We start from the raw sequence: 22,107 nt of genomic DNA on the forward strand, positions 1-22,107 counted from the left end.
TTCTATCTTTATCATAAAATCCCTATGTGAAAATGTGCAGGTCAAGTGGACTTTTCAGGTTCTTTGGGACCTTGGAACAGGCATAGATTTTCAAACTACCTATATGCCCACAAGAAGCAATGAGCAGTAACCCCTTTGGCCTCTGGAAAAAAACTTGCACCTGCAAGTGTTGAGAACACCTGAAGAGTTCTCCTCTTAATCTTTCTAGCCTTCAGCTAGACCAAACAGTTTTCTTTCAGGCGCAACTATGGTAAATCAGAAACCATGCACCTTAAAATTATGTCTGTTGTGTGGCATATTTATTCTATGTATTCTTTGACTCCAATGAACTATTTGTCTTCCATGAATGTTGTGATTTTAAATTGGGATGAACAGCTGAATGGTCTCACTGGTCATTTTTCCCCTGTTTGCCCGTCTGTTTTACAAGTGCAAAATATTGTCTTGGGTAGGTAAACAAGCACCTTATTCCAGTATTTCTAATAATGTTTTCCAAACTTATTCCTTGTTTTGTGGAAAACCTGATGATACATCCATTTTCAGTTTTTCATTTATTATCTTCAGAGCCTGTAAAATTGGCACACCTAAGCAGTTCACCTTTTAGTTTCTTACACTGCATATTAACAGAAGTTTAGTGGGTTTTGTTGTACAATTAAATGTCAACTAATGTAATTTGGTAGTCAGATTCTGCTCTTCACAATTCAGTAAAGCTATAAAGCAAGTTCCAGTCTTCTGAAACTGAATTGGCTCCAGCACATTTAAAATATTTCCGTAAGCACTGATCACATGTGAAACCAAGGAACCAACAGAAGATTTACAGATTAAAACTAGTGGATGCTATTCAGACATAGTTAATATCACATAATCAAAACCAAATATACCTGTTCCTCAGGTTGGGACTTCTCAACAATTTCTATACCCTGAAATCTTACACAAAATTAAAGCACTCATCCTAATCAAAATTTTACCCTAGAAGCAGCTGTTCAAATAAGCCAGATGTTTTTTTGCAGTTTTAGAAAAAAGCGTAAAACATTTCTTAATCAGCAAAGAGATGTGCTCTTTAGATTAATTATTGGCCAAAGAAAAGTTAAGGAGTCTCAAGGAAGAAAGATGTGCCTGATGTTTGATTTTTAATGAAGAGCAGAAGCTCATGAAAAAGAATCTACATGACTTACTAAAGACATTGTAGTGAAAGGAATAAGAAAGCTATTTCAAATGAAGAAGATAGTTTAGGCAATCTTGTTTAGATGCTACAACTTCTCAGAACTGCTTTCAGCCCAGTATAGCCTAATACACCATGGAAGGCTCTATGAAACAAGATAAACTAAAGCCATCTTTGAAGGTAAACACAGAACACAAATTCTATATTTAATAGGGATATGTCTGATAAAGGAGAAGGAAAATTGAAGATGGATGTCAGAGTCTTCCCACAGATGACTACTCAGCATCCCTCCATCAGCCTGTCCAAGTGGGGCATGTGAACTGTGCAACGTGACAGCAAGCTACAACCATTCCCACAGGTTGTGCACATGAAAGTGTGACCCGGGCCTCTAACAGTGAGCAGAAAAAGTATTGCTAAACATCCTGCTCCATCAGCTGCTATGCTTGTGCACATGGGTACAGTAAGTTGTTTTGCAATTCACATGTGCCAAGAGCCCATAGGAAGAAGTTCTGGTCTACTGGGCCATGCTCCCCACCGTGGGCTTCAGTGGGATGCAGGGTGGGACTGAGCCTGCCCGTCCGCTCCTGACGCAGGCATTGTGGGTCACCACATCTCTCCACAAGGCCACAGCTTGCTCAGTCTCATTTGTTTCAGGAGAAATGTAACACCACCACTTGACAACAATGACAAAGTCCTTCTGAAGGAAAATGACTCACGAAGAAAGCGTGTATAACCCGCCGTTCTTTAGGGACTGGGAACTGAAAGACTTTTGCTCACCTCCCTCATTATCCTTGTTATCAGCACAGGCGGTTTCCATGGCAACGTTGCATCCAGGCCCCCTCCAGCCGGTCTGGCAGACACACTGCCAGCTGTTCTGACCCAGCGTGCATCTCCCATTGCCATTGCACAAATCAGGGCAGCCATCTGGTTGAAGAAATGGAGAAGGTAAGTACAAGACACACTCATTCACAGCGCCACTCAGACTTCTGACAATATTACTGTGCAGACAAAAAGGCTCATTCCTGCTGGTGGAACAAACGCTCTCCTGGCCCAGAGCCACAGCCCTGGCATGGAGAAGGAGAGTAAAGGAAGGGCATGCCTCAGGGAAGTGGATTTACCTCAAGCCAAAAGGCAGGAGTCCTACCGTCAGCCATAACACATTTTAAGAACCCTGTAAAGGTTCAGACCTTGACCTGCTAGAAATTAGTGTCTGCTGACAGAAGATCACAGCCTTGTATTTCCCCCATTTCATATATGTATATACATATACACATATATGATGGACAATGTCCTCTTCAAAAAGCATGTCAATGTTCAGAGTGCCTTTTATATTGTGCACGGCATAATTCTTCAGAATTTCTCTAAACAAAGTTTAAACAAGTAAGTTTTGACAATATTTTCCTCCTTTAACAGTAATTTTGGTCTTTTAAAATACTTATTTAACACTAACTTTACTTATGATGTAACATTTCATGCTTTCTGAAAGACACGTTAGAAGAGATACCCCACTAAAGATACATATTTCGAATTGACTATGGAAATGAAGCAACATTGTATAGTAAGAGCTGAATAAGAAACAAAACCACTAATTAGCCAAGGGGCTTACATTTCTAGCAAAATGTCCAAGGTAACAGAATACCTTGACTACTTTTTCCTGAAACTAAATGAGTCTCAGGAGGCACTACTGTACCTTACTGAATATTCATTATTGAAAAAGGTAAGAAAACCAAATTCCAGCCTTGGTATATACAATCAAATCCATCAACACCCAATTCACACAAGCATGTGTATTTGCCCGTGGAGGCAACAGAAGATTTGAGAGTCCTGCAGCAGACCTCTCATAGCACCTCCTCATTAGCCTGAGCAGGAGGAGAAGGCTGTGTTGCCATACTGACAGTAGATGTTGGATCCCAATCATTCACAAGCTCTCTCATTTGGGTTGGAAATACAGTCTAATCGTGCCATCCCTACAACCACCAGAGGACAGAACAATTAATCTCATTGCTGTCAGTTTTGGGCAGAAAATTTAATCTCTAAACAGCTCACAAAGCTTCATGCTCTCTCATTATCCCCTCCACCAGCAGTGATGGGTGGTCACTGTCAGCATCAAGATCTGCAGGGACCTGCTGCAGCCCTCTCAGATCTCATTGCCTGGCTGGGTTAGTCCTTTGCATTTGCCACCGTGACCCCAGGCTGTGACTATTAATTAAGTACTCCACTCCCTTCCCCAGGCATTTTAAGAGCACCAAGGAACTAACAGGCACCCTACCAGAGTGTGGATACTCTTTTCACCAGCTGTGAGGAAGGCAGCAGTGGGAAATATCCTGAAAGCAAATAAATATGTTTTCTTTGGCTGAGCAGCACCACTTCAGATGTGTAGCACTGGAGAAGGACTAAGATGACAGTGTGTCAGCTTTGTGCCCCTTGGCCTCTGCAGGTGACTGGGAATAGGATCAACTGTCAAACTAGCGCAGCTTTCCTGCTAGGGCTGAGAGGTTGAACAGCCTTCCAGAAATCACTAATTTAGACTGCCTGCGTGTTTCTGTAAACCTGTTCAGAAAGTCACAGCTCTGACTTTGTGTCTCTTCCTACTCTTCCCAGCTGCCTTTGCTGCAGCCAGGTGATGTTACAGAAGTTCCTCTGACCCCATATTGGTTTCACACTGCTGCAGGAATTGCCCCCCGTGTGGGAAAGTGAGCTGCCTTGTATCCCTGGTACTCACACAACTGGTACCACAGTATGTAAGCATTCACTTGTACTTTTCCTCATTGGATTGTTACTTGATACATTCATAGTTATTAATTAAATTTTAATAGGACTAAGTAGTTCACAGCCACATTAATTTTCAATGTAATTCTGAAAGTTCCCCCCCCCCCCCCCCTTGTTTTTTTTTTTTGTAATGAATGCTGCGTTGGTGGAAGGTGCTGGACTGAGACCTCTGAGACCTCAGCTGTCCCACAGAAAAGATTCTTTATAGATACCAGCAACCAAAGTTTCTGTGCATTGTCCTACCAAGGTGCCTGAACCTGCATCATTTCTAGCACTGGCACAGCAGCTTGATCTCCAGCAGAGCTCTGTGGAGTAAGACACCAGACCTCTGTGAACAGGGCCAAGATCATTCAGTTCATTCTACACAGAAAGCTATCAGCAGATAGAAACAAGTCCTAGAGGTTTTTTTTCAGTGCTGTTGTCTATTAAAAAAAATAAAGTGCACCTTTTACTTAAATGTAAGGTTATATTGGAATTACATATCTTAGTTATAAAAAATTGCACTTACTTTTTCAGCACAGGTAATATGTTTTCAAGGCGTTTATTTTATCTCCTTCATTTGTTAGGTTGTTTGAATGACCAGAATGATAATGTTTGAAGGGAGGCATCATACAGGAGGACAAATTATTTGTTTTAAATGAAAAACAAATAGTAATTGTGACTATACACACACGGTTGGCTTTACACTGAGGCACTGAAGAGAATTAAATCACTGAAGCAGTTTGCTTTGCAGCATATGAGCAAGATGAAAACATGAACAGTAGGGAGCTAGCGAAAGCTTTGAAAAGTTTTACGTGCAGCTGGGGATTAATGGACATGACTTTGCGTTTAGCTTAAAGAGAGAAGCAAGCATCACTGGTATAGACATGGTGTTGCTAGGAAACACTATGCTACCTCCATAGGGTTTATTTAACTGTGGCCTACCAAAGACAGACTTTGTGTTTCAATAACATAAATATCAGAAGGAAGGGAAAAAAACAACAGTAGACTACGGTAAGATCCAAGTACTTTGACAACAATGTCTTACTTAAAAGATCTGTTAAATTAACGATGTATTAACTTTCAAACCAGGCATAAGTAATGGACAACTATTTAGGTACTTTGCATGGTTATGTGTTTCTATACATGCATGTGTGCATATATGCATTTCTATTTATGTCTGTTTTTCTTCAAGCAAATATTTACATAGCATTATAATCTGTTAGACCAAAATTTGTTTTAACAATGTGTTGGCCAACTAGACAACAGAGCTCCATTATGATCTATTAATAACAAGTTTTCTTCTAAAAAAGTTTATGCTTAGGCAGTGCACTGAATACCTTTATTTAAATCTTCCTACATGTGCATGTATGCAGTGATTAGTACCGATGAACATCTGCACACACAGCAGCTGCACGTGGCTAACAGGCCTTGATGGCCTTCAATGGGTTTGGACAGTGGAGAAGGTCACAAAGTGCCTAACTGAGGAACCTTCAGACTCTCAGCAAACACTCAGTGCTCACAGCTGGACATGTGGTCTTTGCTGGAAACGCACACTGTACAAAGCATATCCTACCACTAAGTGCTTTGTTAAAGCTTGCTTGCATTCTGCAGTCCTAGCTCCCACTGAGCAGTGTATAGCCTCCTGGGTGTTGTACATCAATTCACTCACAGAGTAAGCTAGTCAAAGAGAGAGTAAAGTAGTCACAGAGGGAAGGGCTATCAACATATAACCTTAAGAAGTAATCCACCATGGTATGAAGCTCTCAGCCACAGCACAGAAAAGGGCCCTTCATGCTAAGCAGACAGGTTGCTATTCCTGGTGCGTAGAGAAATTCTACTCATCTTTTCTATTACAGTATGCTTAATGGAAAATGTCAAAAAGCTAGGTTAAAGAAGAAGAAAGTGCTTGTTTAAAGTGCTAGGTTGACAACCTATTTATTCACAGAGCAGGCAGAGTATGGACAACAGCAGTTCAAGCATCTCACACTTTTCTAGCAATGTCTCTGCACAGGCTGCTGCTGCTAGAGGTGAAACACTAATGCAGCCCCCCTTCTCTTTCAGTCTCCAGCTTGCCTGCGGGACTGGGAACGGGGAGTTTTAGTACAGATACATATGCATTCACAATTAAAACAGCAAGAAAGATTTCAGTACGTTTTGCATTTTAGCTTTAGAAGTCTGTGACTAGTACTGTGAAGGATCATCAAAGTCAGAGAATGTTTCAAAATCAAAAGACTAAAATTCATTCCTCTCCATACCACACACAGACAAAATGCCCAGCATTTATGTAAAGTGAATGCTGGAAGACAGTGGTAAAGAAAAAGGAGAAAATAAAGGCATTATACCTCTGAATCTAATAGAGAATGATGTAAATTGGTGTTTTGTATGTATGAGATCCCAAAACACTTTTTAGCATTCTCACTGAACAGAGCAATCTCTATAATCTTGCAGTTCTGAAACACTATGACTAGTGTTTAATGCCTGAATTTATTTCCTCTCTTATTTTTTTTTCCAACTACCCAGCTAACTTGGAGTGACAGAACAAACTCATGAATAGATTTCACGGTGTTTCTCTTTTCTTTGTTCAAACAGGCTGTTACATTCTTAACTTGCTCATAGTTTAAAAAGCTTATTTCTTGGCATGTTAATATCATACCACATCTACACTGGTAAGTAGCACAAGAACGCTGAATCTCATGGATCACAAGGGCTTGAGGACACTCTATAACTCTACAATTTGGTAAGCAAAGATTCAGCATATTTATCTGTTCCCACGTGGACAAGGACACTACCCCCCTTCATATCTACATTGTTTCTTAGCACTTGAAAGCCCTTCACTTACATTTATTTCCTCAGCTTATCCATTCCTATGCATGTATCACGACAGTATGTTAAAATGAAAGGAATTGTGGTGATACATAGTACAAATGATTACTGAATAATAAAATGAGAAGACTGTGGCTTAAGAAAAAAAATAAATTACCTTGGTATCTGTGCTATAAAATCGTTGAGTTACTTCTAGGAATGAATTAGATCTCTGTCTCTTGACTATGGGTATTAGGATCTAGTATTGATGCTAGATAAGTAATGTAGTATCAGAAGAACAGGACACTATTTAAGAAAACACTGCGAGAAATGAGAACATGTCAATATGATGAGGAGTATTCAGTCAACTACTACTATATACACACACAATTACTACATTCATCTTATGTCACATTACCAATATTCTTGGAGAGGGATCAAAAAGGTTCAAGACCTTTGGATACTCAAAATAGGAAAAGAAAGCTTCTGTCTGAAAGCCCTTACAATCTAGGAGACAAAAAGAGCTTAAAATACTAGATTCTGCTATTTATTCTGTTATTTGGTTTTGGAGCTCCACATTGCCACAGTCCACGATAGGGCCAAGAAGATGCTATAACAATACACATTAAGGAGTTTTGCATAGCAACAACAGAAAAATAAATAGTGAGTCTAGAAAACAACAAACATTGCTGTTACCGAGGTCACTGTGAACAATATTAAGTCTACTGCTTCCTCCAGACCTATGTAAGCTTTATCTATTTCTATCATTTCATATTCTCAAAACTTACAAGAGATTTATGAAAAGCTGAATTTAACAAGAAAGTCTGCAGAATCATTATGAATAGTAAAGAAAATCAATATGGACAGAGCTTGTATCTAAGAAAGTGATAGTGCTGGGTATATTTACGAGAGAATACTCACAGGTTTCATCTACAATGAAATTATTCTGTGACTAAATTGTAAGGTGATTAATTCATACTTGAACTCAGCAAATTAATTTCCAGTATCTAGGCAGTACACCAAAAATTCAAATCCAATTTTGGGTACATTCTGCACAGACTTCGTTTTCATTTCACTGATACTCACAAACTCCAGGTATACAAATACATGTGAACCCATCTACCCAGGCATATGCAGATTTTTCTTTGCATAAACTACTTTAAAGCTCCAAACCAAACATTTTAAGTAAATCCAAATATAAAGACACACTGTCCAATTAATTTGTGGTTTCAGTCTAAACCTTAATAATGATCAGGACTCCCACTTAAGGTAGGAGTAATCATTCTGGGAAAGAAGGAAAGAAGAGGGCAGCCAGGGAAAGAGAAGTTAGAGAAACATTGTTATTTTTAAAATTTTCAAACTCTGATGGAATAGGTAGCCTCTCAGTATAATTAAAGGAAAAAGGGGAATAGGGGACATGGGTGAAAAATGTGAAATCTCTCTAGGTGATATCTCATAACCGCTAAGAGGAGTGGAAATGGTTTTAGCCTCTACTCAGTTTGTACATGGAAAATGACAATGTAAATCAAGAGGTTACATCTTCCAAGTCCTTATCCAAAGGTGTCTACCAGCCATCTATCCTCCAAATTCCTCCAACCAATACCTTCAAGCACATAGAATGGGTTCCCAGCACCTCTCCCCATGTAGTGCACATGTAGTGCACCTATAGCCTGGAATGTACTCTCTCTTGTTTATCTTTCTGCCTAAGTTCATTTTACACATCCTTATACAAAGTCCACTGGCAGTCAGTGGAGTCTTTTCACTAACCTCAATTGATGCTGGACCAGGTGGTCCTACGGGTGAAGATGCCCTGCAGTAAAGAGTATGTTGTAAAGCAGAGTGGTTTTTTTGCTCAAAGAATACACGTGCGTTTCAAGGGGAACATTTAAATTGCATTTACATCCTTCTCTTCTCATTACAGCTGTTAACTACAGAACTGTAGCAAATAAAAGTAGTCTGGGATATGGTGTACCTGCAGAATATAGAGAAATGACATAAAAGTAGTAATGATAATAGCTAGTTTAATTTGGATTTTAGAGGATAATCACTGTTTTCATATTTTCTGTTCGTTCCTCCAGTGAGCTGCTGGTATGCCTATGGCTATCTAGCAAATAATATATGAGGTACATAGAACAAGGTACCTAGCAACACTGAAAATAAAATTATGCTTTTTATTTGCTATTGTTATTTTTTAATCCTTCAATTTCAAAGCCTGCAAGGCTTAGTTAAAGCCAAAGGAAGGGTATACAAATAAAAATGACACATAGAATTATGGTAGGCACCCACAAGTTAGTTTCTACAGTGTACTATTTACTTTTAAATAAACTCAAATCCAAAATACGTAACTAAACATGTCAAAGCAATATAGCATTGTTGAGTGAGAGGCGAGGTCCCTTTGAGTGGGTCTGGGTGTTCCAAAACAGGCTAGAGAGCCATGCAGAAGCACTAGCGCATGTCTTCAAAGCAGGATAGTCACACAGATTGACAAATTGTTAAGAATTAACCCAGCCTTTCAGTGTAATAAAAAGCTCGATTTCAGTGCTCACAGCGGTGATGCTTGCATGTCCAGAAAGTGCTCACACAGAGCAGGAGCTTCTCTGTGGCACTGGACCATTTGTCACCAAGATGCTCTGACTGGCTTCCTTGCTTCTTTGGGGTTTTTTCCTTTTTATTTTTCAGAGAAAACATTTTTTAAAAAATTATCCAGTGCTCTAAATATTTTTTAAAGCTAGATATGAAAGGAATGTATGAAATAAATAACTGTGTGCAGATGTGCTGGGGGAGATGAACACATGCCTGAGTTTAAAGTAAAGAATGGGCTGGCTACAATTTTATGTATTGAACAGGCTGAAAATAATGGAAAGGCGAAGAAGTTTCAAGAATCATGAATCCCACCTTCTGTGCAGGCAGACAATTATGAATATTAAGCAAGGTTCCTTAAATTGCCTGGGATATTTATGTCATAACAGAATTTCCTTCTAAATTCTACCTACTATGCATTTATGCAATTTCTGTCTTCCACATGTAAAGGCAGGAACTCAGAGAACATCCAGCTTTCCAAAAGGAGGAGGAAAAAGTGAGAAAAACATATGTTACTGTTTAGAAGAGAAGTAAACCTCACACAAAGGGGAACTGTCAGTATTAAAAAGAAAGTCTCAAGAAAAGTCACTTGCATCTTTTTGAAGACAAAAAAGCTATAAAAAAGATAGACACCAAAAAAAAAAACCAACCCCAAACAACCGCAAAACAAAGGAAAGCTCATGTTGCAATAGAGGTCACAAAAATATGAGACTGAAAACAAACCCCCCATGAATGTCAAAGCATCAGGCCTTGTTAACAAGGGATTGTTCCCAGCAGTACACTGCATTTCATCCAACTTCATTTTCAGTGACTCAAGCAGGTGGGCTCCCATTACTTCCTTGGGGGGAGACACACCCTCGAGGTCTCCCTCTTGTGCACAACCAACAGAATTCTCCAGCTATCACCAGCTTTTAGCGTGACCCCTCTTCAAGCTGCCTACAGCTGGGCAGGGAAAAGAGGGTGACACTGCGCTACACTGTCCTGAGACTTGAGGAAACCAAACAGATCAATCAAAAAACCCACATCTGCTCAGAAGGTTGGGTTTAGACAAAGACCTTCATTGGAGCCCAAGAATTTAGGCTATTTATATATATAAAAAAGACAGTTTCAAGAATGAAGGTAGACTGCATTGATGGGAACTTTAGTCATTAGACAGAGAAGCTTCTGCAATGCTGAATCTAAGTGTTCTGCTGTCACCAAGAGCCCAGATCCAGTCCTGCAAAATGTGGGATGTCCCCAATCCTGTGCCACCTCAGAAACCCCACATCCTCCCCAGCCTGCAGGCAGGGGTCAGGGACTGTACGAGTGTGGTGCGGCGCGTGGGCAGTGTGCTGCCTGCATGGCCCTACATTGCTAACCTGAACACGAGGAGCATCACATCCTGCACAGAAACCAACTCTGCGTGGTGGCTTGATCAGCGATCAGGTGACAATAGTTCTGCATGCGGACCAGCATAAGCAAAGTAGTTATACAAAACATTTGGACATAAGTAAAGACACTGTTGCAGCCCAAAAGCTACAGTATAGCTACAACATAGTTTCTTCTATATCCTAAGCAGATTATTTGCTGAGATTTTGAGCAAGAGCTAAAATACAACCCTAGCAGCACATTCAAGTTACACAGTGTATTCTTTTCAAACAAGACTCATATTCAACTCCTATTCATATATCCAATAAAAAGATACATAAAAGATGCAGTAAAATTTCTATTTAAGATAGCCAGTTCTTTCAAATTAATCTTACTGTAACAAAATCCATTTAGAATATAATTCCAGGTGAAATTGCATTCATAAAACCAGTACCACAACCATAATCTTTTATTGTATTAATGTTTCTGATATCGGAAACAAGAACTGGCAACATCCTTTGTAATATGTAATTGCATTTCTAAGAAAGAAGCCTTCTCAAGTTGGATTTATCTCTAAAATAACGTCTATATAAATAGTTTAGTGGCAGTGTAATGATAAAGTGACCTATCAGACAAGAAGTGTAAATTCAGTCAATTGAAGAGTAACAAGCAAAACACTGACCCCATATTTAAAAGAATATATAACCTAATTACAATGTAATAACTAAAATCCCTACATTAATCAGTGTTATGGCAGGCAGTTTCAGTCATTTGTTCATAAAAATTAGGATTCACATGGTAATCACCACTCAACTTCCTTGCACAGAATGCAATTTGCTTTTCTATTATTTGAAATATGTGGCAGTCATAGCTTTTCAAAAATATGCATTTGAACTTTTTGATTAATTTTTTTGGTTAAGTGTTGGTATACTTGTAGATATTAACTACAAAGCTTCAAGAATCTCACATATGCTGATGCAAAAAGTTGTGACACATTTCCTCACTCCTTACCCATTCTACCCTCTTTGCGTCACAGGGAGAGACAAAGAGGAAAAAATACAATGTAATTCTTATGTTACGTGAGATCTGTATCTGGCAAAAGGATATTTGATATTGTGCTGTCAAATCTCAGACATGAGATTTCAAAAGCTCAGTTTCATTTGGCTAACTGAAATTTATAAAATTCAACATAAATGGTCTAATTGTTCCTTGTTTCAGACAGAAAACAATGCAAAGCCCTAATTTTACTATTGTGTACACCTAAGACGATGTATAAACTCAGAACTGTACCCAGATTACTAAAGTACCTGTAGTATCCTATTCTAACTTTGGAGGAAATAATGAATTCATGTGGTTTTAAAGGATTTTCTAGTTCCATGTTCCCTTATGCAGTTTTCATGCAGAGCCCAGATAACAAAGGATGCTGCTACACCATCCCACGCTCCCAGGCAGACTAGGCTTGCTGGTGGAGCTGGAATGGTGCTGTGCTTATCCAGAGTTGAACCCACTTTAATGATGTTGTAAATGCAGCCTGGATAAAATTAGAGATAAGCCCGATCCCTCACCTCCTCAGATCTGAACTTCTAAATTCCCTGTATATATCACAATCCCAAAATGCAGGCCCTAATTTTCAAATATTATATTATCACAAATCTAAGACCTTGCTGATACAAAAAGTAGAAGATCAGGCTTGAAAAAGGCAGAATCTCTTGTTGCTACCATGGCTTTGTCTGGTAGTACAGGGTGCTCCCAGATCTCTCATTTGACTGAAAACCCTCCAGGAAAGGCAGATATTTTCTTTTTCTCTATGAACGCCTTGATGGGTCAGCAGAAGAGACATGGACACTGGTTAGCTTTTCTCAAGAGACAAATGCCACCCAGCCTTTCTTCTACTTTAAATTTTAAAGGAAAATCACAATCACTAGCTTTACTGCTCAGAAAATATGTTTAAGCAACATTATTTGTTGCAACACAGTTTCAGTGCAGAGGCAGAGAAGGTAAACACCAAGTCAAGTTAAATCAGACATGTTCTGCTAAGGTCAATGTATAGATATATTAAAACAGTAGAGGAATTTTTTAGGACTTACATAGACCTAAAACTATCCTACAAACAGGATATATGTAATAAGCATGAAACATTGTCCTCTGCTGTGCTCACATATTTACATCTAAATCTAGGCCTCTATATCAGATCTGATACCAATAAAGTTGTTTCCAACATTCATCAAATGATGGCCTAACACAAAATAATCATAAGGCTCCGGACTCTGCAGAAGCAATGCAAGAGAGAAACAGGGAGAACACCAGAACCACCAAGAGGTTTGCTGTGTGGAACGTGAAAGCTGACACTACAGACCAGGCCTTGGCATTAGCCCTGTCGATACAAGGTATCCTGAAAATACTGAAAATTTTATCTGCCTGAGAGAAACTGGCACGCTGTAATGTAGAATCAACTGTCAAATCTGAAGTGGCTAGACTTCTTGGGATCACAACCTTCCTCGCTCACCAGACTGACTCTTCATCCTTCTCGGTTGTATCAGCTGAGGGCCACGGCACAAACTAGTCCACACTGGCAAAATTCAATCAAATTCAACAGAATTACATGGATTTCAGTCAGCTACTGTACAGCCTCAAGGTTCATGGCAGTTTGCTGCACCTGGGCCCTTCATATAATAGTTAAAATTCACAGAGGCTTTTCTTCAGAAAAGTGTGGGTTTTCTCTGGTTTCTATGTGTTAACTGACTACCAAGCATGGTGAAACCCCTTGACTATAAACTGCTGCTGGTGGTTTTACAGCCCTTCCTGCCTCCTGAAAGGGCCACACATGACTAGTGCTTCTCCTGTCTGAAAGGCAACTAATCACTCGGAAACAGAGAGTCCCTCTCATCAGACTGGCATCAGCGCGACCATGCCACGAAGAAGCAACCCTTGGATGTATCCATTCTAGCCAAATACCACTAGCACCAAATTTCCCATTTCCAGACATTTTTATAAAGTCCTACTAAAACTACACAAACTTTCTAGACCTAATGCAATTTGACATTTTTGGGGAAGATACTCACAGTTTCCAGTTCAGTCATTACTTCAGAATACTTCTATTCACTTCACAAATCCTCCACACAGGGCATACAGAAGGGATGAATTCCTTCACTCTATAAATAAGAACCTACATACACATATATAAAAATAAATCCCATATGATCCCCTTTCACTCCCAGTACAAATTGGATTTCTTTGACCATAACTCCTTTAACACACAAATAGCTTTACAAAGCAGAGGAGTTTAACTGAACCAAAATGCTCTAGTAAGCAAAGCCAGCACTTACAGTGACCAGAGCTGCTTCCCTTATGCCAGTACCACTTAACAGTAGTTTACACCAGTATTTCTAATCCTGTTTGAATTCAGGGATGTGGGGGAATGGGATGTGTGCACACACACATGCATACACAGGTAGGGTCCTGTAGTGAGAACAAGCAGATATTACATATTACTTATGTTGCTTACTGTGCTATAGAAGATGCATAGCTAGGGTGCGGAGTGGTGAGTGACAGCCTATCGATGTACAATACAGAGGACTGTAGAAAGTCTGCTTTAAAAACTATGGGCCTGAGTCTGTCTGACCTCATAACTAACCCTGCTTTGAGGAGAAGGTTGGACTAGATGACCTCCTGACATCCTTCCAAACTGATTTACCTACGATCCCTTCAGTTTCAGAGCTTTAAAATTCACAACTCTCAGGGCAGGGAATCCCAGTTTTCTCAGACATTATTAAAATATAATTACTTTCTATTCATCAGATATTAATGCCTGCACAGAATTTATAATTTAGCAATTAACTTTCAGGTATGCAAATGCAGATCCTGTCTAAGTGTGCAGGTTATCTCTAGCAGAAGAATAAATATGAACCTTAACGTAAGTACACATTTTCCTCCATTTACTGTGTAGCAGATTAGTATGCTCTATGAGCATCTATCCCTTAAATGTGGTACAGAACTTCGGAATCCCTTCAGGATGAAAAGTACTATATAGAGAGATGTATTATATTTTGCAGCTGATCTTCTTAAAGTATTAATTACATGGAATCCAATAAACGGCTGCACACGTACGGTTTCAGACTATGGAGACCAAACATTTCAGCTGTCCCAAAGGAATACCAAAAGAAAGCACTTGAAGAAAAAAAATTTTTAAGGAGCATTGAGGGATAGTTTGGAATGAAAAAAGCCTTGATAACATACACTAAATGCTTCTCATATCCTTCTGGCTTGCAGTAATGCTAAATCTTCACGACAGTAAAATATGATTAGAAGTGACAAAAAATAATGGATATTTGAATATTAAAATAAATAACCTCACATTTTTTTAAAGCTAGAATTTATAGAGCTTAAATATGCACAAATGTAAAGGATGAAATAATGCCCATGACATAGGAGCAGTATTCTGTCACACAGGCAATGTATGTAAACCAAACTAATCTACATAAACAATGTGTTCTGAGTTATGTATTTGTGTATGCTGAGCTGTTTGGCAGACGCAGGATAGAAGATGAATATTTCACTACATAAAATATATTTTATCAACATACCTTTAATACTAAAGTGCTAGGCATCCATTGTGCATCACTTTTCAGTATATGCAAGCCTCATGAATATCATGCAATTTTCCAATTTCTATATCTACCAACTGCACAAATAACTAATAAAAGCTACAGAAAAAAAAAATTATGTTTTCATAAATAAACTGTTTTATAATCCTGCAGGCACAGGTGAAGTGTAAGATAGCTCTCTTTTTGTTACTTCTTTATTTGCCTAAGTGGTGATGGAAAAACCCCCATTATCCTTCAAACATAGCCAGTTGCCTTCATTTAAATACTAAATAAATCTGGGAAACTGATTTTGATTGACTAGGGAGATCATCTTCATCATTTCACCCCCAAGGAAGCTGAGACTATTTAATCTGCACTTTTAAGAACTCTGAAAGAGGAAGGACTCTCTAAGCTCTGCTTGCTTTACATTAAAAATATCTACAATCAGGTAACATATAGCTCTGCTCCTCCCCTAGCCTCACTAGAAGTGACCTCAACTCTCTGGAACAAACACTTAAGTCTTTCTGCTTATAAACAGAGTATTTCTTTTCCATTTCTCTGTTGAAGCCATCACAAGCACCAATTAGGCATTGAACTTGGTTGCCTGGCATCTACATTTGACAGTTTTTAAGCCACGCTGGGACAGGCAGGATGTTATTAGCAATAACGAGGTTGTTCGCTAGGAGAGCGTCTTCCGGGGAGAGAAACGCTATCTAAGCAGGTTGGAGATGCAGCCAAGGAACCTAGAGATCGCTCTGCCTTAGCTGCAATAGGCTTGTACGATCAATATATTGGATTAATACATGTTACTCACTGGTTCATGTCAGGAGAAAAGGTGCACAACTATATATTTTCATGATATTTGCTTCAATTTAAAAAAAAACAACAACAACAAAAAAACCAGGGAAAAGCAGACTTAATTTGATTAGAAACAAAGACCAGTAAAAAAGAATTTCCAATAACAAAACAAAAAGAAACAAATTTAAGATCTATGGGAAATCTGAAGGACAATTTATTAAAGTTTTAGTGCAATTGCCTGGGTGGCCAAGGAGGCCAGCAGCACCCTGGCTCGTAGCCGGGACAGTGTGGCCAGCAGGGCCAGGGCAGTGCCCGTCCGCCTGTGCTCGGCACTGGTGAGGCCGCCCCTCGAACCCTGGGTTCGGGTTTGGGCCCCTCACGGCCAGAGGGACATGGAGGGGCTGGAGCGTGTCCAGAGCCGGGCACGGGGCTGGGGAAGGGGCTGGGGCACAAGTGCTGGGAGGGGCGGCGGGGGGAACTGGGGGGGTTTAGTCTGGAGAAGGCTCCGGGGGGACCTTATCGCTCCCCACAGCTGCCTGACAGGGGCTGTAGGCAGGGGGGGTCGGTCTCTTCTCCAGGTAACAAGTGACAGGACAAGAGGAAACGGCCTCAAGTTGCACCAGGGGAGGTTTAGATTGGAGATTAGGAAAAAATTCTTCACAGAAACGGTGGTCAAGCCTTGGACAAGGCTGCCCAGGGAGGTGGTGGAATCACCATCTCTGGAAACGTTTAACAAACGCGCAGATGCGGTGCTTTGGGACAGGGTTTAGTGGTGGCCTTGGCATCTCTGAGTGAATGGTTGGACTTGATGATCTCAAAGGTCCTTTCAAAACTAAATGATTCTATGATTCTTTGTGACACTGCAAATACGTCACGAGTAGCTAATAGTATCTCTAAACATATCAAACACACATCAAAGAAACAAAGCTTGTTTCCTTTCCCAGTTAATTAATTATTTTAGACAAGTTCAGGGGAAAATTACCAGAACATGAGATGGCTCTGAAGACCAGCATTATTTACCCTCAGTGTTCCAAAAAAATTTGTAACTTAGGTTACCTTACTCTGCCTGTTTCCCATAATTTCACTGGGGTATAGTATCATTTTTCATTTCTTATAGGCAGTTGAACGGTTACCACATTCTATGGAACATTCTAGAAACACACATTTATTAGGCTTTCCTTTAGACATCAACAATTTTTTCTAAGCTGTGAAACCAAGTAGTATATAGAAGCCTTTTCCACTGCATCATCGTATTTCCTCCATTCACAGCAGAAAGTGAGAAGTACTGCCCTTACGCAGCCCGCAGAGGCCTTCCATCATTCCCCACTCTATTCCACAACCGGCTAACAAAAGAACACCTTGCAACACAACACCAGAATGTTAGCTGAAGGTCTTCTCACCTGAGGACTGATGCAGTTTGACTCTGTTGAGTTTATGAGACCTCCACGGGTCTTAATCAAGCAAAGTGAACTTTGGAACGGCTTTAGGTTTCTGAGTAAATACGTACGTGGGAATATGCTTAATCAGGCATAGTGCACATCCAATTTACTGCAATAACTTCTGTAAGCAGTTGGTAAGTTTTTGCAAAACTCCTTTTTAACTGGCTATCACTCACTGGAAAAACGATCCTACAGTTTAATGACATAACCTTTCCCCTCAAGGTACACATCAATAAACTGAGGACCTTTGCTTGTATTTTCCAGCATGCATACCTGCTTCTCATTCTGAATGAAACAATTTACTAATCTTAATTATTGCCTAAGCTGAAATGAAGTTACCTAATTCAAGTAAAGGATCAGTAGCAATAGCCCTGTGAAAGTTTATCTTTAATAAACCTGTAATTTTTAGTCATAGGACAAAAAAAATAGAAGCAACACTGAATGGAGCAGACGTCTGCCATTTCACTTCACTGCCATTTGTTCACATTTGAATGACATCTCTCCTCACATTTTATAACATCTTTATCTAGAGCAATAAAACACATCAAGTAAATAAGATCTAGGGGCATATTCTGCAAATAACTTTTAAGAAAGCTTCCATTTAATATCGATAGGAACATTCACCTTAAGTAATGAGATATATTATATACAACTTGCGAGAAATTTTTTAAAATACAGTATTTTATCTCAGAAATGCTGACAAAACCTCTTTGTGTATTAGGGGGAACTGTAACTATGAAGGTTGAACAAACAGATGCAGTCTTAAATGGAAGGCAAATATGTAAATTACCCCAATTCTGCTGAATAAATATTTCCCTCTATAAAGCATCTCATACTTAAATCCTTCCATGAAGTAACACTTCTAAATTAGGTAATAAGGATTTTAAGGATTTCACAGTAACTAAGAATAGAAATACTGGTCAAAGAATACAGACTTTATCATATTCTCTGATTGAAAGATTAAAAGGAATGGGGAAATCATTAGATTTTAATAAGCACTGTCTTCATTTGATTTTAACAAAATTTCACGTGGTATGAAAATATTAACAGTTTCAGGGGACACTTCAGTGTAGCCACAAAGTTTGCTCTCTGAGTGATACTTCATTTGTAATTAAGTCTTTTGATAAAGTATTGCAAACTACTGTTTGAAATTAAGGGGCGAGTTGACGGATTTTGATTCATTTTTTTCTTCAGCATGTAAGCAATCAAAACTGGTATAGAATATATAACAAAAGATCCCAATGAGAAATCATAAAACTAGTAACATCTGCAGGCCCCTCTGGATCTAAATTAAGGAAAGCTGCAACTGCAAGCTAATGTTTAGGCATCTATATAGATTTTTTTTCATTTTCCCTTTCAGTCTTCTAGCTATAGATGCAAGAGTAACACAGTATATGCATTGTTTAGGCTTCTGGTTCATAAACATCTCTGTAGAGGAATAATGTAGAAAAAATGAGTACAGACCTGTTTATACAAGCTTAACATTTTCTACAGGGTAACACTCAGCCAGTATCTCCTTCAAGCAACTGATGCCCTCTCAGCTTTCACAAACAGACTGACCTTGACTCTAATAACCCGTTCTCTAAATATGGAAGGCTTTCTCCATTCTAAATCAATATTTCTGACTTATTTTGAAAAAAAAAAAAAAGTTCAAACATTCACAGGACACAATGAAGACAGATATGGATTGGCTTCATGATAAAGAATTAATTAATAACGATCCAAGGGAGGCAGTATCAAAAAGCAATTTTACCCCTAGTTTCCAAAAAAGCCAACAAAAAGATGAATTAGACCTAAAAATCTGTGTCACTGTACTTCCCACTACCTGCCCCCCAAATTTAACTGTTAACAATGCTACATGGTGAGCACTGTCAACCTTCATTGCATATTCCTAACAAACTGCTATGCAGTGATCTTCTGTCTTAAGTCCAAAACATCTCTTCAATTTTTTTTGCAACAAGAAAAGGCACATTACCATTACTTTTCTTGTACAATTATCTAATTTCTTGGGGGGCGGGGGGAAGGAACAAAAGTAAGGAGTAGAACTAACCAGAATCTGTTAACATTTAACAAATTCATATTGTGATTTCACTTTTCAGCAGTAAATAATGATCCACAGCTGCTTGCTTTCCATAATATTTTTCTTGTTCAAATGCAAGTGATTCTGCAATTTTAAAATAGAAGAAAATAGGGAAAAGGGAGAGAGACACCCAACTTGTTTTCCTATAAATGTTTAATTCTGGGCACACTATCTTCCATTGTAAAACTATATGCTAGAATGCTAATTTCTTTATTAATTTCAGAGAGAAGTGATCTGTAGCACAGCATATACACATTTTGCCTTGCTTTATTAAATGGAAAGCAAAGAAGTCAGATCAGTTTATACTTAAAATATGCTGAAAAGTGGATGGCAACACGCTACATTAGGAACTAAGTTCTACTCTGTGGTATTCCCAGTGATTAAAACAGAAAGTCACTTCTCTCTGTACTAACGTGTCTCTGGTTTTAGGAGAATCAGCATCTTCTGGGACATTTAGGGTTTTACGTTTGTGCGTGCTGAATTACAAAAATAGCTCAGTGCTATTCTTGAATGACTTCAACAATGAATGACTTCCACAACAACTTGAATGACTTCCACAAGAAGCTCAGCAGTCCCTTTTGATTCCTAAGAATTGGAAAAATCACAGTATATGAAGCACTACTACTTTTAAGATCAATAAGTCATGATGTTCTAGGCAAACATGTTATTCCTAAACTGATCTATTTTTGTTGCTGTTAAGTTGGTCTTTTAGGTAAGTGTCCTCTTAGTATCATTTCCAGCCTAAAATCACAACCTAGTAATAATTTTCACTACAAACTGATTTAGTTTTTAATTTAAAGAACAGTTTTTAAACATGATGACACCATTATATTTATTTCTTAGATAACAAAGCTATTATCACTACTCTTTCAGTTCAGCGCAAGGACTGCATCCTGATGCACTGTGGTTCTTCAGCTCAGTTGTTCAATGGCCTAAAACACTGTGTTGAGCCAAATTAAAACATATGTGGGCTAGAGGCATTGTGAATCTTACCCATTTGTCACACTCATAAATAACTTTCCTCTTTCAACATCTACCTTAAAAAAATCTCGTCTGAAATTTTATAATTAACTGGAAAAAATACAGAAGAGATGAATTTTTACTTTATATGGGTTTCTGTAAAAACATACTAAATTGTTAAAAGCGTATATGTACAATTTAGTTGTATGAATAACTATCAGCTCGTGTAGTTCAGTCTACCCTAATCACTCCAGAATATTTAAGAATAAATACTTCAGCCCTTCCTTGCAGCTGTTGGGTATGATATCTTATTTTACAGCATTTTAGAAGCAGGGCACAGACTACTGAAACTGAGTTGATCAACCTGCTCCACACTGGACTGTTAAAAACTCTGAACAGAAACTAAAAGTACAATGGGATTAGGAAAAAGCAATAAACCCTGACATTGATTGAAGTTTGTCAAAATTATGGCTCTCAAATTACAGAACGCAGGAAACCCAGAGCATTTTAAAGGGCATCATACAACAGAGAAAATACAAAGGAATTGGGTAGCACTTAGGTGCCATTTTGCAAACTGTGTTTGAGAGAACGCAGAAACTGTTTTAGACTTGAACATCTGGGACTCACTGCATGGCTCCCAATAACCAATGAGACAGCACAAGAAAAGGCAGCGAGTCCCAGATGTTAGACATCAGTCATGGGCCATAGAACTGGCAGATTAAAGTAAGGCGGGAGTAAAAGTTTAGGAGAATGAGAGGGAGAAAAGCTTTACATGGGTAAGCAGACAGCCATGTCTCCTCTGCCTAAATTTTCATTAGGGATAATGTTATGATTCATGTCACACTCCAGTCTTTGTGAAAGCAAAAGTTACTACTTTCCATGAAAACTGCTCAACTGTTTAAGAGATGTACTTGTCTGGAGTGAAATATTTTAAGTGTGTAGTGCCCAGTGCTAAGGGTCAGCTCTCAGATTTGAAAATTGTCAAGGAAAAGCTGGACAATGAATCCTTTCTGCTCTAATCCTGTTACTGAATGGAGAGAGAATGAGGATAAATACAGTAACCTTAATTTCTCATGTCCCACTTTTCCTTCGGCTTTTAGTACTATGACTGCGAACTGCTGCCAGATTAATGAGACACCAGTACTGCTTAGGATCTATCACAGCACGGATGTGTTTTGAATACAACTGACAGAACGAGATGGATGGTTATATGTCAATCAACAATATCACTAAAAACACTATAGCAGTATGTGCTAGAAACTGTAGAAATCTACACACTTACAATTTTCATGGCAGCTATAAATCAGGTGATAATGACCCCAGTATTACTCTGTCTGCCCTTGGAACATATAGAGATGAACATGGACCACAACCTCAGACCTGGATGCCTTCAAGAACACTCAAGTTTGTATTTGGTTCTTACACTGCAGTTACCTAAATGATGTTTGTAATTTCTTTGGGCAAATGAGATATACTACATTACATAATGATTTCTGTTGGAAAGAAAACTTTGCTTCTTTTTATATGTATAGAATAACTGTATCTAAAATGAAACAGACTGAGGCTACTCACAAGAATAATCTCCAGAAGTGAGGTTACCCTGATAAG

At 38.8% G+C, this 22,107-nt stretch overlaps 1 protein-coding gene across 5 annotated transcripts in view; it reads right to left on the reverse strand.

Annotated features, from left to right (window-relative positions):
- Nucleotides 1–22,107, reverse strand: part of TENM2 (teneurin transmembrane protein 2) — a 698,308-nt gene that overhangs the window by 53,130 nt on the left and 623,071 nt on the right. For all 5 annotated transcript variants that reach the window (XM_055812702.1, XM_055812701.1, XM_055812700.1 and 2 more), the window contains exon 16: nt 1,937–2,083. In XM_055812702.1, coding sequence (XP_055668677.1) covers nt 1,937–2,083 — 147 coding nt within the window. The remainder of the gene's footprint in view (nt 1–1,936; nt 2,084–22,107) is intronic.

The sequence above is a fragment of the Falco peregrinus genome, chromosome 8, assembly GCF_023634155.1.
Source record: "Falco peregrinus isolate bFalPer1 chromosome 8, bFalPer1.pri, whole genome shotgun sequence".
Taxonomy (NCBI): domain Eukaryota; kingdom Metazoa; phylum Chordata; class Aves; order Falconiformes; family Falconidae; genus Falco; species Falco peregrinus.